Raw genomic sequence first — 12,549 nt, 5'->3', positions numbered from 1 at the left:
TCCCCGGTATCAGCTTAGCGAACCTTCACTGCACTCCCTCTATGGCAAGTATGTCCTTTCTTAGGTAGGGAGGCCAAAACTGCACACAATACTCCAGGTGTGGTCTCGCCAAGGCCCTGTATAACTGCAGTAAGACATCCCTACTTCTGAACTCCAATCCTCTTGCAATGAAGGCCAACATACCATTTGCCTTCCTAGTTGTTTGCTGCAGCTGCCTGTTTACTTTCAGTGACTGGTGTACAAGGACACCCAGATCCCTTTGTACATCCACATTTCCCAATACATCACCATTTAAATAATATGCTGCCTTTCTGTTTTTCACACCGAAATGTATAACTTCACATTTATCCATGTTATACTGCATCTGCCATGTGTCTGCCCACACACACACAACTTGTCTAAATCACCCGGAAGCCTCCTTGCATCCCCCTCACAACTCACAACCCCGCCCAGTTTTGTGTCATCAGCAAACTTGGAAATATCGCATTTGGTTTCTTCATCCAAGTCATTTATATATATCATGAATCAGTGGGGCCCAAGCACTGATCCCTGAGGTACCCCACTAGTTACCGCCTGCTACCCAGAAAAAGACCCATTTATTCCCACTCTCTGCTTCCAGTCTGTCAATCAATTCTCAATCCGTGCCAGTATATCACCCCCGATCCCATGAGCTTTAATTTTGCCCACTAGCCTCTTATATGGGACCTTATCAAAAACCTTCTTGAAATCCAAATACACCACATCCACTGGTTCTCCCTTATCTATTCCACTAGTTACATCCTCAAAAAACTCCAGTAGATTAGTTAAGCATGATTTCCCTTTCATAAACCCATGCTGACTTTGTCTAATCCTGTTAAATGTTTTCCAGGTGTTCCGTCACTATGTCTTTTATAATAGATTCTAGCATTTTCCCCACTATTGATGTTAGACTAACTGGTCGTTAATTCTTTGTTTATTCTCTCCCTCCTTTTTTAAATAGTGGGGTTACATTTGCCACCCTCCAATCTGTAGGAACTGCTCCAGAGTCTATAGAATTTTGGAAGGTGACCTCCAATGCATCCAATATTTCCAGGGCCACTTCCTCTATGGAACAGGACAATATAGAATTCCAGCCTGACACTCCGGATGCAGGACTGAAGGAGTGCTACACTGTCAGAGACATATCTTTCCCTTGAGACTTTAAACCGAGGCCCCATCTGCCCTTTGAAGTGGAAGTAACAGACTCTCCTGGACTGCCCGGGACCTCCCACCCAATCCAGCCCACAGCCGGGCAGAAATCTTATCCCCAAAAGCCGCCAGCCAATCAGAGGCCAGCAGCTCACCTGTGCCAACAGCGCCACAGGGAGCAGTGGCCAAACTGGTACTACACTTGGATCTACCATCAGAATCACCACTAGATCCCCAAACAGAGGTAAGTGCAGGTGGGATGAGGGGGTGGGGAGGCGCGGACAGAGGTGGGTGGGGGGGGGGGGCGGCGGTGGTGGGGGTGGTGGTTTTGCTGGCAAGAGAATGAGGGATTGGAAACAAGGCCAGAGGGGGTGGTACCCCACAGGACTCTCCCTGACCAATGCTGGGCCTCTTGGCACATGGGGGTCCGCAGAGCTGGGATTACCCCAGGGCTGACCACTGCCAAAGGTGATGGGGTTTGCTGAGCAGTCTGGCCACATGGTGAACCCGCCCTTCACTGGATAAATAACACGGGTGGCAGCATCAGGCCTTTGAGCAGCCCTTAGGTTACTACGTAAGGGCCTCAATTGGCCTCCAAGCAGAAAGGACCCCCCTCCACGGCTCCCACACGGAGCTCGGTCAGGGGGGAGGGAGTGTGTGTCGGGGTGAGGGAGGGGTGGGAGAGTGGGAAGACAGCAGGGTCCTCACCCAGGTCAGGTGGACGCCCTCGCCTCTCAACTCACCTCCGAGGTTTAGGGGTATTAAATTCCACTCACTGTCTGTATTTCAGAACCCAACAGCAACTCGGGAGGGGCAATAAATGCTGGCCCAGCCAGAGAAGTCCTCATCCTGGGAAGGGATAAAAAAAATCTGCTACTGTTATGAATCATCATTAGGTGGCAGGAGAGGTCCAGTTACCAATCACCATGAAAACAGGATAGCAAAATGCAGAAAACTCCCAAATCAAATCTTTACAGCACAGCTACAGCACGTGGTAAGGCTCAAGTAAATCTCCCTCGATACTGTCCCCATCAAACACTCCCAGGACAGCTACAGCACGGGGTTAGATACAGGGTAAAGCTCCCTCCACACTGTCCCCATCAAACAATCCCAGGACAGGTACAGCACGGGGTTAGATACAGAGTAAAGCTCCCTCTACACTGTCCCCATGAAACAAGATCAGGGCAGGTACAGCATAGGGTTAGATACAGAGTAACCTCTCTCTACACTGTCCCATCAAACTCTCCCAGTGCGGGTACAGCACAGGGTTAGATACAGACTAAGACTCCCTCTACACTGCCCCCATCAAACACTCCCAGGACAGGTACAGCATAGGGTTAGATACAGAGTAACCTCTCTCTACACTGTCCCATCAAACTCTCCCAGTGCGGGTACAGCACAGGGTTAGATACAGACTAAGACTCCCTCTACACTGCCCCCATCAAACACTCCCAGGACAGGTACAGCACAGGGTTAGATACAGAGTAAAGTTCCCTCTACACTGCCCCCATGAAACAATATCAGGGCAGGTACAGCATAAGGTTAGATACAGAGGAACCTCTCTCTACACTGACCCATCAAACTCTCCCAGTGCGGGTGGAGTACAGGGTTAGATACAGACTAAGACTCCCTCTACACTGTCCCCGTCAAACACTCCCAGGACAAGTACAGCACAGGGTTAGATATAAGCCATATCTCCCTCTACAATGTTCCCATCAGACACTCCCTGAGCAAGTACAGCAGTGGGTTAGATAAAGGTTAAAGCTCCCTCTATATTTTCCAATCAAGCACTCCCAGGACAGGTACAGCATGGGGTTAGATACAGAGTAAATCTCCCTCTACACTGTCTCCATCAAACACTCCCAGGACAGGTACAGCACGGGGTTAGATACAGAGTAAAGCTCCCTCTACACTGTCCCCATCAAACACTCCCAGGACAGGTACAGCACGGGGTTAGATACAGAGTAAAGCTCCCTCTACACCGTCCCCATCAAACACTCCCAGGACAGGTACAGTACAGGGTTAGATACAGAGTAAAGCTCCCTCTACACCGTCCCCATCAAACACTCCCAGGACAGGTACAGTACAGGGTTAGATACAGAGTAAAGCTCCCTCTACACTGTCCCCATCAAACACTCCCAGGACAGGTACAGCACGAGGTAAGGCAAAGAGTAAATCTCCCTCTATACTGTCCCCATCAAACACTCCCAGGGCAGGTAGAGCACGGGGTAAGGCACCGAGTAAATCTCCCTCTATAATGTCCCCATCAAACACTCCCAGGACAGGTACAGCACGGGGTAAGGCACCGAGTAAATCTCCCTCTATAATGTCCCCATCAAACATTCCCAGGACAGGTACAGCACGGGGTTAGATACAGAGTAAAGCTCCCTCTACACTGTCCCCATCAAACACTCGCAGGACAGGTACAGCACGGGGTTAGATACAGAGTAAAGCTCCCTCTACACTGTCCCCATCAAACACTCCCAGGACAGGTACAGCACGGGGTTAGATACAGAGTAAAGCTCCCTCTACATTCTCCCTATCAAACACTCCCAGGACAGGTATAACATGGGTTAGATACAGAGTAAACCTCCCTCTACACTGTCCTCGTCAAACACTCCCAGGACAGATACAACATGGGGTTAGATACAGAGTAAATCTCCCTCTACGCTGTCTCCATCAAACTCACCCAGGATAGGTACAGCGCAGGGTTAGATACAGAGTAAAGTTACCTCTACACTGTCCTCGTCAAACACTCCCAGGACAGGTACAGCAAGGGGTTAGATACAGAGTAAAGCTCCCTCTACACTGTCCCCATCAAACACTCCCAGGACAGGTACAGCATGGGGTTAGATACAGAGCAAAGCTCCCTCTACATTGTCCCCATCAAACACTCCCAGGACAGGTACAGCATGGGGTTAGATACAGAGCAAAGCTCCCTCTACACTGTCCGAATCAAACAGTCCCAGGACATTTATAGCATGGGGTTAGATACAGAGTAAAGCTCCCTCTACGTTCTCCCCATCAAACACTCCCAGGACAGGTACAACACGGGGTTAGATACAGAGTAAAGCTCCCTCTACACTGTCCCCATCAAACTCTCCCAGGACAGGTACAGCACGGGGTTAGATACAGAGTAAATCTCCCTCTACACTGTCTCCATCAAACACTCCCAGGACAGGTACAGCACGGGGTTAGATACAGAGTAAAGCTTGCTCTACACTGTCACCATCAAACACTCCCAGATTTAATCAAAAAAGGAAGACTTTTATTTATACATCATCTTGTTTTTATGTATTTGTGTATGGGATGTGGGCGTCGCTGGCTAGGCAAGCATTAATTGCTCCTTTGAATCATCCTTCGAATCGTGGGTGTGAGATCTGTAATGTCTGAGAGGGAGATGAAGCCCTTGGTTTAATGTGTCATCTGAAAAATGGCAGCTCTGACAATGCAGCACTCTCTTACTGCACTGGTCAGCCTGGATTCAGTGCTGAAAGTCAGTAACATGAAACCCAGGACCTCTAGACATAGTTAAGGGTGCCCACTGACAGTTCAGGAATACCAGACACTCCCTTGCCAATCCCCACACACACCCACAGAAATTATTGACATTAAGGCCAGACTAATCTCATTGAAAAGGAGCAGTGCAATTACAGCAATTGGCTCGTGGCCCTGATTTACAGCTGGTTAACAGCGATGGTGTTTGTGGAACGGATTGTTCAAACAAACATTATCAGCAAAACTGAAGTCATTGTTTCATGTAAAAATGCAAGTCACCTTCCTTTCGTGTAAAGTCTCCTAAGTTGAGCAGTTTTACTTTTAAAAGAAACAAATCATTAAAAAATACTGAAGTTAAATGTTGTAAACATTCCCTGAAGCAAATTGATCTGAATCGGAACCATAGATCTATTTTTAATCCTGTCAAGTTTAAAAAGCAGCAGACTTATCGGTCAAAAGATTATCTACAATACAACACTCGACATATTACTGAACTTTCCAATTACAACATTGCACATATTACTGCTCTTTCCAATTACAACATTGCACATATTACTGCTCTTTCCAATTACAACATTGCACATATTACTGCACTTTCCATTTGCAACACTGGACGTAATACAGCATTTTTCCTATTACAACACTGGACATGTTACTGCACTTTCCAATTACAACACTGCACATATTACTGCACTTTCCAATTACAACATTGCACATATTACTGCACTTTCCAATTACAACATTGCACATATTACTGCACTTTCCAATTGCAACACTGGATGTAATACAGCATTTTTCCTATTACAACACTGGACATGTTACTGCACTTTCCAATTACAACACTGCACATATTACTGCACTTTCCAATTACAACACTGCACATATTACTACACTTTCCAATTAGAACACTCGACGTATTACTGCACCTTCCAAAAAGCATTTATTACTGCGCTTTCCAATTACAACAATGGGTGTATTACTGCACTTTCCATTTACAAGTGCTTTGCACATAACCACAAATTACCACACATTCCAATTATAGATCCCTTCATAATTAGCCATAGTCCATAAGTGAATGTAGATAGCTCTATTTCAGAGAGAGGCAAGTGGTTATAATTTGAGGGACGTCACTCTGTATCTAGCATGGCTGACCAGGAATCTCTCTTGCTCTTACTGCCTGACTTGGGTATGTTGGAAGGTTTTGCAGGTTGGTTCTTGACCTCCTTAAAAGGTATTAAATTTCTAACTTTTCCCAGTTGTGACGGAAGGTCATGAGCTGAAACATTTGGGATGTTGGCGTACTGGAACCTGCCGCTTCCCACCTCCTCCCAGATTCAGCTACGAACATGGAGCAGGAGTAACACCCTCGGCCCCTCGAGTCTGCTCCACCATTCAATAAGATCATGGCTGATCACATTGTAACCCCTCACCTAACCCCAATAACCTTTCACCCTCTTGTTCAGCAAGAATCCATCCAGCTCTGCCTTGAAAATATTCAAAGACTCTGCTTCCACAGTCTTTTGAGGAAGAGAGTTCCAAAGACTCACAACCCTCTGAGAGAAAAAGTTTCTCCTCATCTCTGTCTTAAATGAGCGACCCCTTATTTTTAAACAGTGACCCCTAGTTCTAGATTCTTCCACAAGAGGAAACATCCTCTCCGCATCCACCCTGTCAACACCCCTCAGGATCTTATATGTTTCATTCAAGTTGCCTCTTACTTTACTAAACTCCAGTGGATAAAAGCCTAGTCTGTCCAACCCTTCCTCATTAGACAACCCTCCCATTCCAGGTATTAGTCTGGTAAACCTTCTCTGAGCTGCTTCTAACACATTTACATCCTTCCTTAAATAAGGTGACCAATACCGTACACAGTACTCCAGATGTGGTCTCACTAGTGCCCTGTACAACTGAAGCCTAACCTCCCTATTCTTGTTTTCAATTCCCCCTCACATTAAATGTTGACATTCTATTAGCTTTCCTGATTACTTGCTGTACCTGCAGACTAAATTCTGGGCAGGAAGGCTCATGGTCGACCTCCCTTCCCTGCCGCTAATTAATGACCACCTAAGGCCCTCATCCACTGGTATTAATCCAGCCAGCAGGAGGGGCTGTTGCTATGCGATGTGCATGCTGCAGGTGAAACCACACGCCCAGTTTGTCACCTCTGGGAGAGAGGGCCGGGGGTCCCCATGATCGCTTGATCAAAGGCACTCAGCGCCTGAACAAGGGACTTGACCTTGGAAAGGGTGGTGGGGGGTGGGGGGGTGCAGCAGCCATCGAGAGCCAGCACCCCACCCAGCCTTGCTGCTGACCCCTCTCCCCCAATCCCCGCAATGCTGGGACTCCGGTGCCTGTCCTCCCGGCAGCAGCCACGGCCTCACCGGTGGCGCTGCTGAGCACGAGAGCTGCTGGCCTCTGATTGGGCCGGTAACTCTCGCTCGGCGAGACTTCCGGCCCCCCCGCTGCGGTCTTGATTTCAGGGGGAGGCCCGGCTGCTGAGCTCGGTCCTGCCCGATTGGCTTGTGTTTCGGGCAGGCCTTCCAGACCCTGCAGCTGGCAGGCAGACGAGGCCCCACCCCCCCCCCACCTCCTCCGCCCCCACCACCCCCAACTCCCCCCCCGCCCCACCACCCCCCACCCCACCTCCCCCCCAACACCCCCGCCACCACTCCCAACTCCCCCCCCCACCCCACCACCCCCACCTCCCCCCTGCCCCACCTCCCCCACCCCACCTCTCCCCCGCCCCACCTCCCCACACCACCCCCAACTACCCCCCCCACCCCACCTCCCCCCCAACACCCCCGCCACCACTCCCAACTCCCCCCACCACCCCACCACCCCCACCTCCCCCCCGCCCCACCTCCCCCACCTCCCCCCCCCACCCCACCACTCCCAACTGCCCCCCCACCCCACCACCCCCACCTCCCCCCCTGCCCCACCTCCCCCACCTCCCCCCCCCACCCCACCACTCCCAACTCCCCCCCCCACCCCACCACCCCCACCTCCCCCCCTGCCCCACCACCCCCACCTCCCCCCCCCTCCCCACCACCCCACACCACCCCCAACTGCCCCCCCGCCCCACCGCTCCCAACTCCCCCACCACCCCACCTCCCCACACCACCCCCAACTCCCCCCCCACCCACCACCCCCACCTCCCACCCGCCCCACCTCCCCCCCGCCCCACCTCCCCCCACCACCCCCAACTCCCCCCCCACCCCACCACCCCCACCTCCCCCCCTGCCCCACCTCCCCCCTGCCCCACCTCCCCCCACCACCCCCAACTCCCCCCCCCCACCCCACCACCCCCACCTCCCCCCCTGCCCCACCTCCCCCCCCGCCACACCTCCCCCCACCACCCCCACCTCCCCCCCGTCCCACCTCCCCCCACCACCCCCCACCTCCCCCCCGCCCCACCTCCCCCCCCGCCCCACCTCCCCCACCTCCCCCCCACCACCCCCCACCCCCCCCCCCGACCCCCACCACCCCCCCACCCCACCACCCCCCCACCTCCCCCCCACCACCCCCCCCCGACCCCCACCAATGCCTCAACACGATTCTGCCCTCTCTCCGCCGATGCTGCCGGGTCTGCCGACTATTTCCAGGTGCCTTGTTTATCAAACTGTTCGGCCGCCTCGTGACTAACAAGTGCTGGAGTGGGAACCGACCCCCGGGTTTCCTGGTTCAGAGACAAGGAGGGGTGGCCTTCACCCCACTGTGTCACAAGACCGCCCACCCCAGTCACAGGAACGGATCACATTCACCACACTTCCCGATCACCCAGGTCATTCTCATGCTCAGACTGCAGGCCGTGAGCTTACCCGGCACCGGGCGGGAGAACAGAACAGCCGAAAGGCAGACAAAAGAGCCACCGTACACCGGGGAGGAGGAAGGTCTGTCAGAAGTAAACCCCAACCTAGACTCAGGATCGCGCATCGATGGTCACAGGTGGGGGGGGAGCTGGGAGAACCCAGCTGGGAACGACTCCGCAGCCCCAGTTCCCGGAGGATTCACCCCACTATCCATCCTCTTAGATAGTCCGAAAGGGTTCAACATGCGGGACATCGGGAAGATGGTTCCGCTGGCGGGGGGCGGGGGGGGAGAGCCACTAAAATCTAGGGGCCATAAGTACAAGGCAGTCACGAGTAAATCCAGCAGGGGATTCAGGAGCAACTCCTTTGCCCCCGGGAGAGGTGAGAACGCGGAACTCGCCGGGAGAGGCGAATGAGGAGGACGCACTTCAGAGAAGCTGGATAACGGCCTGAGGGAGGAAAGGGTGGGAGATGAGGCTGACGGAGTGAGGGGTGGGAGGAGGCTCGTGTGTAAGAAAAACAGAAAATGCCAAAAATACTCAATGGATTTGGCAGCATCTGTGGAGAAAGAGGGAAATAGACTTAATGTTCCAGGTCGATGGTTTTCATCAGAGCGGTTTTTGTAATACGCTGATTGGATGAGATGAAGAAAGGTGTGAAGAGGTTAGAGCAAAACGTAGATACGTCTCAGATCAGTTGGGTTAAATGGCCTCTTTCTGTGTTGTAAATCCTATGTAAATATATGTAAATATTCTGTAATTCCGTATAAATCCTATATAAATTCTACAAATCCTCTGTAAATCAATGTAGGACTACGTAGACCATAAGACCATAAGACACAGGAGCAGAAATTAGGCCATTCAGCCCATCGAGTCTGCTCCACCATTCAATCATGGCTGATGTTTCTCAACCCCATTCTCCCGCCTTCTCCCTGTAACCTTTGATCCCGTTACCAATCAAGAACCTATCTATCTCGGTCTTAAATACACTCAATGACCTGACCTCCACAGCCTTCTGTGGCAATGAGTTCCATACATTCACCACTCTCTGGCTAAAGAAGTTTCTCCTCATCTCTGTTCTAAAAGGTCTTCCCTTTACTCTGAGGCTGTGCCCTCGGGTCCTAGTCTCTCCTACTAATGGAAACATCTTCCCCACATCCACTCTATCCAGGCCTTTCAGTATTCTGTAAGTTTCAATCAGATCCCCCCTCATCCTTCTAAACTCCATCGAGTATAGACCCAGAGTCCTCAAACGACCCTCATATGTTAAGCCTTTCATTCCTGGGATCGTTCTCGTCAACCTCCTCTGGACCCTCTCCAGGGCCAGAACATCCTTCCTGAGATACGGGACCCAAAATTGCTCACAATATTCTAAATGTGATCTGACCAGAGCCTTATAAAGCCTTAGCAGCACATCCCTGCTTTTATATTCTAGTCCTCTTGAAATAAATGCCAACATTGCATTTGCCTTCCTAACTACCGACTCAACCTGCAAGTTAACCTTAAGAGAATCCTGGACTAGGACTCCCAAGTCCCTTTGCACTCCATGTAAATTCTATGCAATTCAACGTATTCTATGCCATTTTATGGAAATCTAGGCAATTGTGCAAATTTATGTAAATCTATGTAAATTCTGCAAAAGCCATGTAAATTTTATGCAAATGATATGTAAATGACGCATCCCCTCACCTCTGCGGCACCTCTCGCCGGTCTTTCCCAAGTTGCAGTGACACCTGGACCCTCCGCTCTCGTAGTCACTGGTACAGAAGCTGTCACCCGGGCAGCTCACCTCTTCGCATGGGAGGTCCAGGACACGCCCAGCCGCCAGATGGGGGCGAGCGGAGGGGGTGGGCCGCTGGACGGTGGGCGCCTGGACGGCAGTCGGTCTCCCCGGGGCGGCGGCGGGAACCGGTCGGTGGCGGGTCCCAATCCGGAATTTCCTGCTCCTCCCCTCGAGGACGTGGGGCGAGGGAAGCTACAAAGAGGGAGAGGGCATGAGTTTATCGGCTCGACCTCCGACGTTGGGGGGGTTGGGGGGGGGGGGTGCGGGGTGGGGGTGTGGGATGTCGGGTCATCCAAGGTGCAACCCTATTGACCCAGTTAACTCTGGTTGAGCATAATATTCCTCGAGACTTGATCACCAGGCCTCCAGCCTCCAGCTGTACCGCCTTCCACATCAACAACGCTTCTGAAACAAATAAACCGAAATCTCCAAAAAAAAAAGAGGGGGAAACATCACAATCGTTCGAGCGCCTGAACGATTTTTTTTTCTCTCAGTGTTGCTCACAACAGCTTCCAGGAGTTTGGTCCTTAATTTCTGGACAACCTTCGACAGTTGGCAACCCTAACCCAGTAAGACTCTACGTCGGCAACACCACAGAGCAACAACAAAAGACCTGCGTTCGTATAGCACCTTGAACCGTGGTGAGCCGTCCCCAAGGCACTTCAACACCATCGTCATGAGAGAAAAATTTGTCACCCAACCAAATAATAGAGTTGCCAACCCTCCCCAGGATTGGCCTGGAGTCTCCAGGAATTGAAGGCCAATCTCCAGGGCACTGCTGTGTGTGCGTCCCTGGAGAAAAAAAATCATCGGGACATTAACAAAGATTGTTTTTTTTTGTCATTATCTTTGAACATTTTTCTTTACCAGCTATAAAAATGTTGAAAATGGCGGTGGGCGGGGGGGGTGGGAAAAGTCTGTTTGGCTGACAGGTTAAGCATCACCTTATTGGGGAATGAGTCTTTTTGCTCTCCAGTTGGTGTAGGAAGGCCATTCGTCACAGGGATGGATGTGTTGGCTAGAGCCTGCGGGGGTGGGGGGGTCGGGGGTGGGGGGGGGAGTCATGTGGTGAGACCTCCAGGATTACATTGAGTCACAGTTGGCAACCCTACCACATCAGGAGGTGTCAGATCACATGACCCCAATGCTACTCGAAGAGGTCGATGTTAAGGAGGGAAGTGGCCTAGAGATGCAGAGGGATTGAAGGAGGAAATCCCAGAGTTTAAGGCAGTGCCTCCCAAACATTCTCCCTGGCGTGACCCCTTTTTAATGCTTCAAGCTACGTGTGACCCCAGAGCGGAAATTGTGGGTGGGGTGTGGGTGGGGGGTTAGGGAAGGAGGGTTAGAGAGTTGTTGAGCGGGGTGGGGGAGCTGTGAGGCTGGGGTGGGGGGTGGGGGGGGTTTGGGGAGAGGGAGGTACAAACTGCTGTGCTTCCCCTGAATAGAGTGAAGACCCACCTCTTCACAATCAGTGGCAGCAACCAGGCCTCAAGGAACAGGCGATGAAACCACACCCCCAAAGAAACATTTAAAGGGGCCTCACAGGTGCCAAACCTCAGTCCGAGCCCCAAAGGGGCCCCCCCACCACTGCTGTCTCAGATCTCACGACCCCAAAGTCCCGGCCCATGACCCCAGTGTGGGTCGCAACCCACAGTTTGGGTTTGGGGCCTTATCTACTGAAGGCACGGTCACCAGCGTCGGAACAATTAAAATTGGCGGGGTTGGGTTGCTCAAGGGACCAGAATCAGATGAGCACAGCTAAGCGGACGATGGTGGGGCTGGAGGAGGTTACAGAGCTGGGGGGGTGGGTGGGGACGAGGAGGGATTTGAAAACGAGGAGGCGGATTTTAAAATCGAGGGGTTGCTTGACCGGGAGCGAAGGTCAGCAAGCACCGGGGTGGTGGGTGGACAACACTCGGCGCAAGTTGGGATACCGGCAGCCGAGTTTACACTGAGCTGAGTTTCAGAGACTTGCAAGCTGGGAAGTCAGCCAAGGGTGCGGGTTGTGAAGAATGAATCTGGAGATAAAAAGATAATAAGTGTCTCAGCAACAGGTGAGCTGATCCGGGGTGGGGGGGTGGGGGGGTAAAATTTGGGCAGTGTTGCTGAGGTGGAAGAGTAGGCAGCATTGGTGATGGAGCAGCTATGTTGTTCAAAGCTCACTGCAGGGTCTAACAGGAGGTCAAGGCTGCGCACCCACACCATCTTCCTCCAACCCTCATCCAGGCTGGGTGGGGCTGCGCTCTACCTGCTTCCATTCTTATCGATATAATCCGAACCGGAGGATCACACA

General features: G+C 52.0%; 1 protein-coding gene across 1 annotated transcript in view; it reads right to left on the bottom strand.

Annotated features, from left to right (window-relative positions):
* Positions 1–12,549, bottom strand: part of LOC121276897 (pikachurin) — a 230,528-nt gene that overhangs the window by 109,690 nt on the left and 108,289 nt on the right. Inside the window, exon 10 of the mRNA XM_041185517.1 lies at positions 10,163–10,448. Within this exon, the coding sequence (XP_041041451.1) occupies positions 10,163–10,448 (286 nt within the window). The remainder of the gene's footprint in view (positions 1–10,162; positions 10,449–12,549) is intronic.

Source organism: Carcharodon carcharias, chromosome 4 (genome assembly GCF_017639515.1).
Source record: "Carcharodon carcharias isolate sCarCar2 chromosome 4, sCarCar2.pri, whole genome shotgun sequence".
NCBI lineage: Eukaryota > Metazoa > Chordata > Chondrichthyes > Lamniformes > Lamnidae > Carcharodon > Carcharodon carcharias.
Note: the sequence above shows the minus strand (reverse complement) of the source record. Positions and strands in the feature narration are given on the sequence as shown.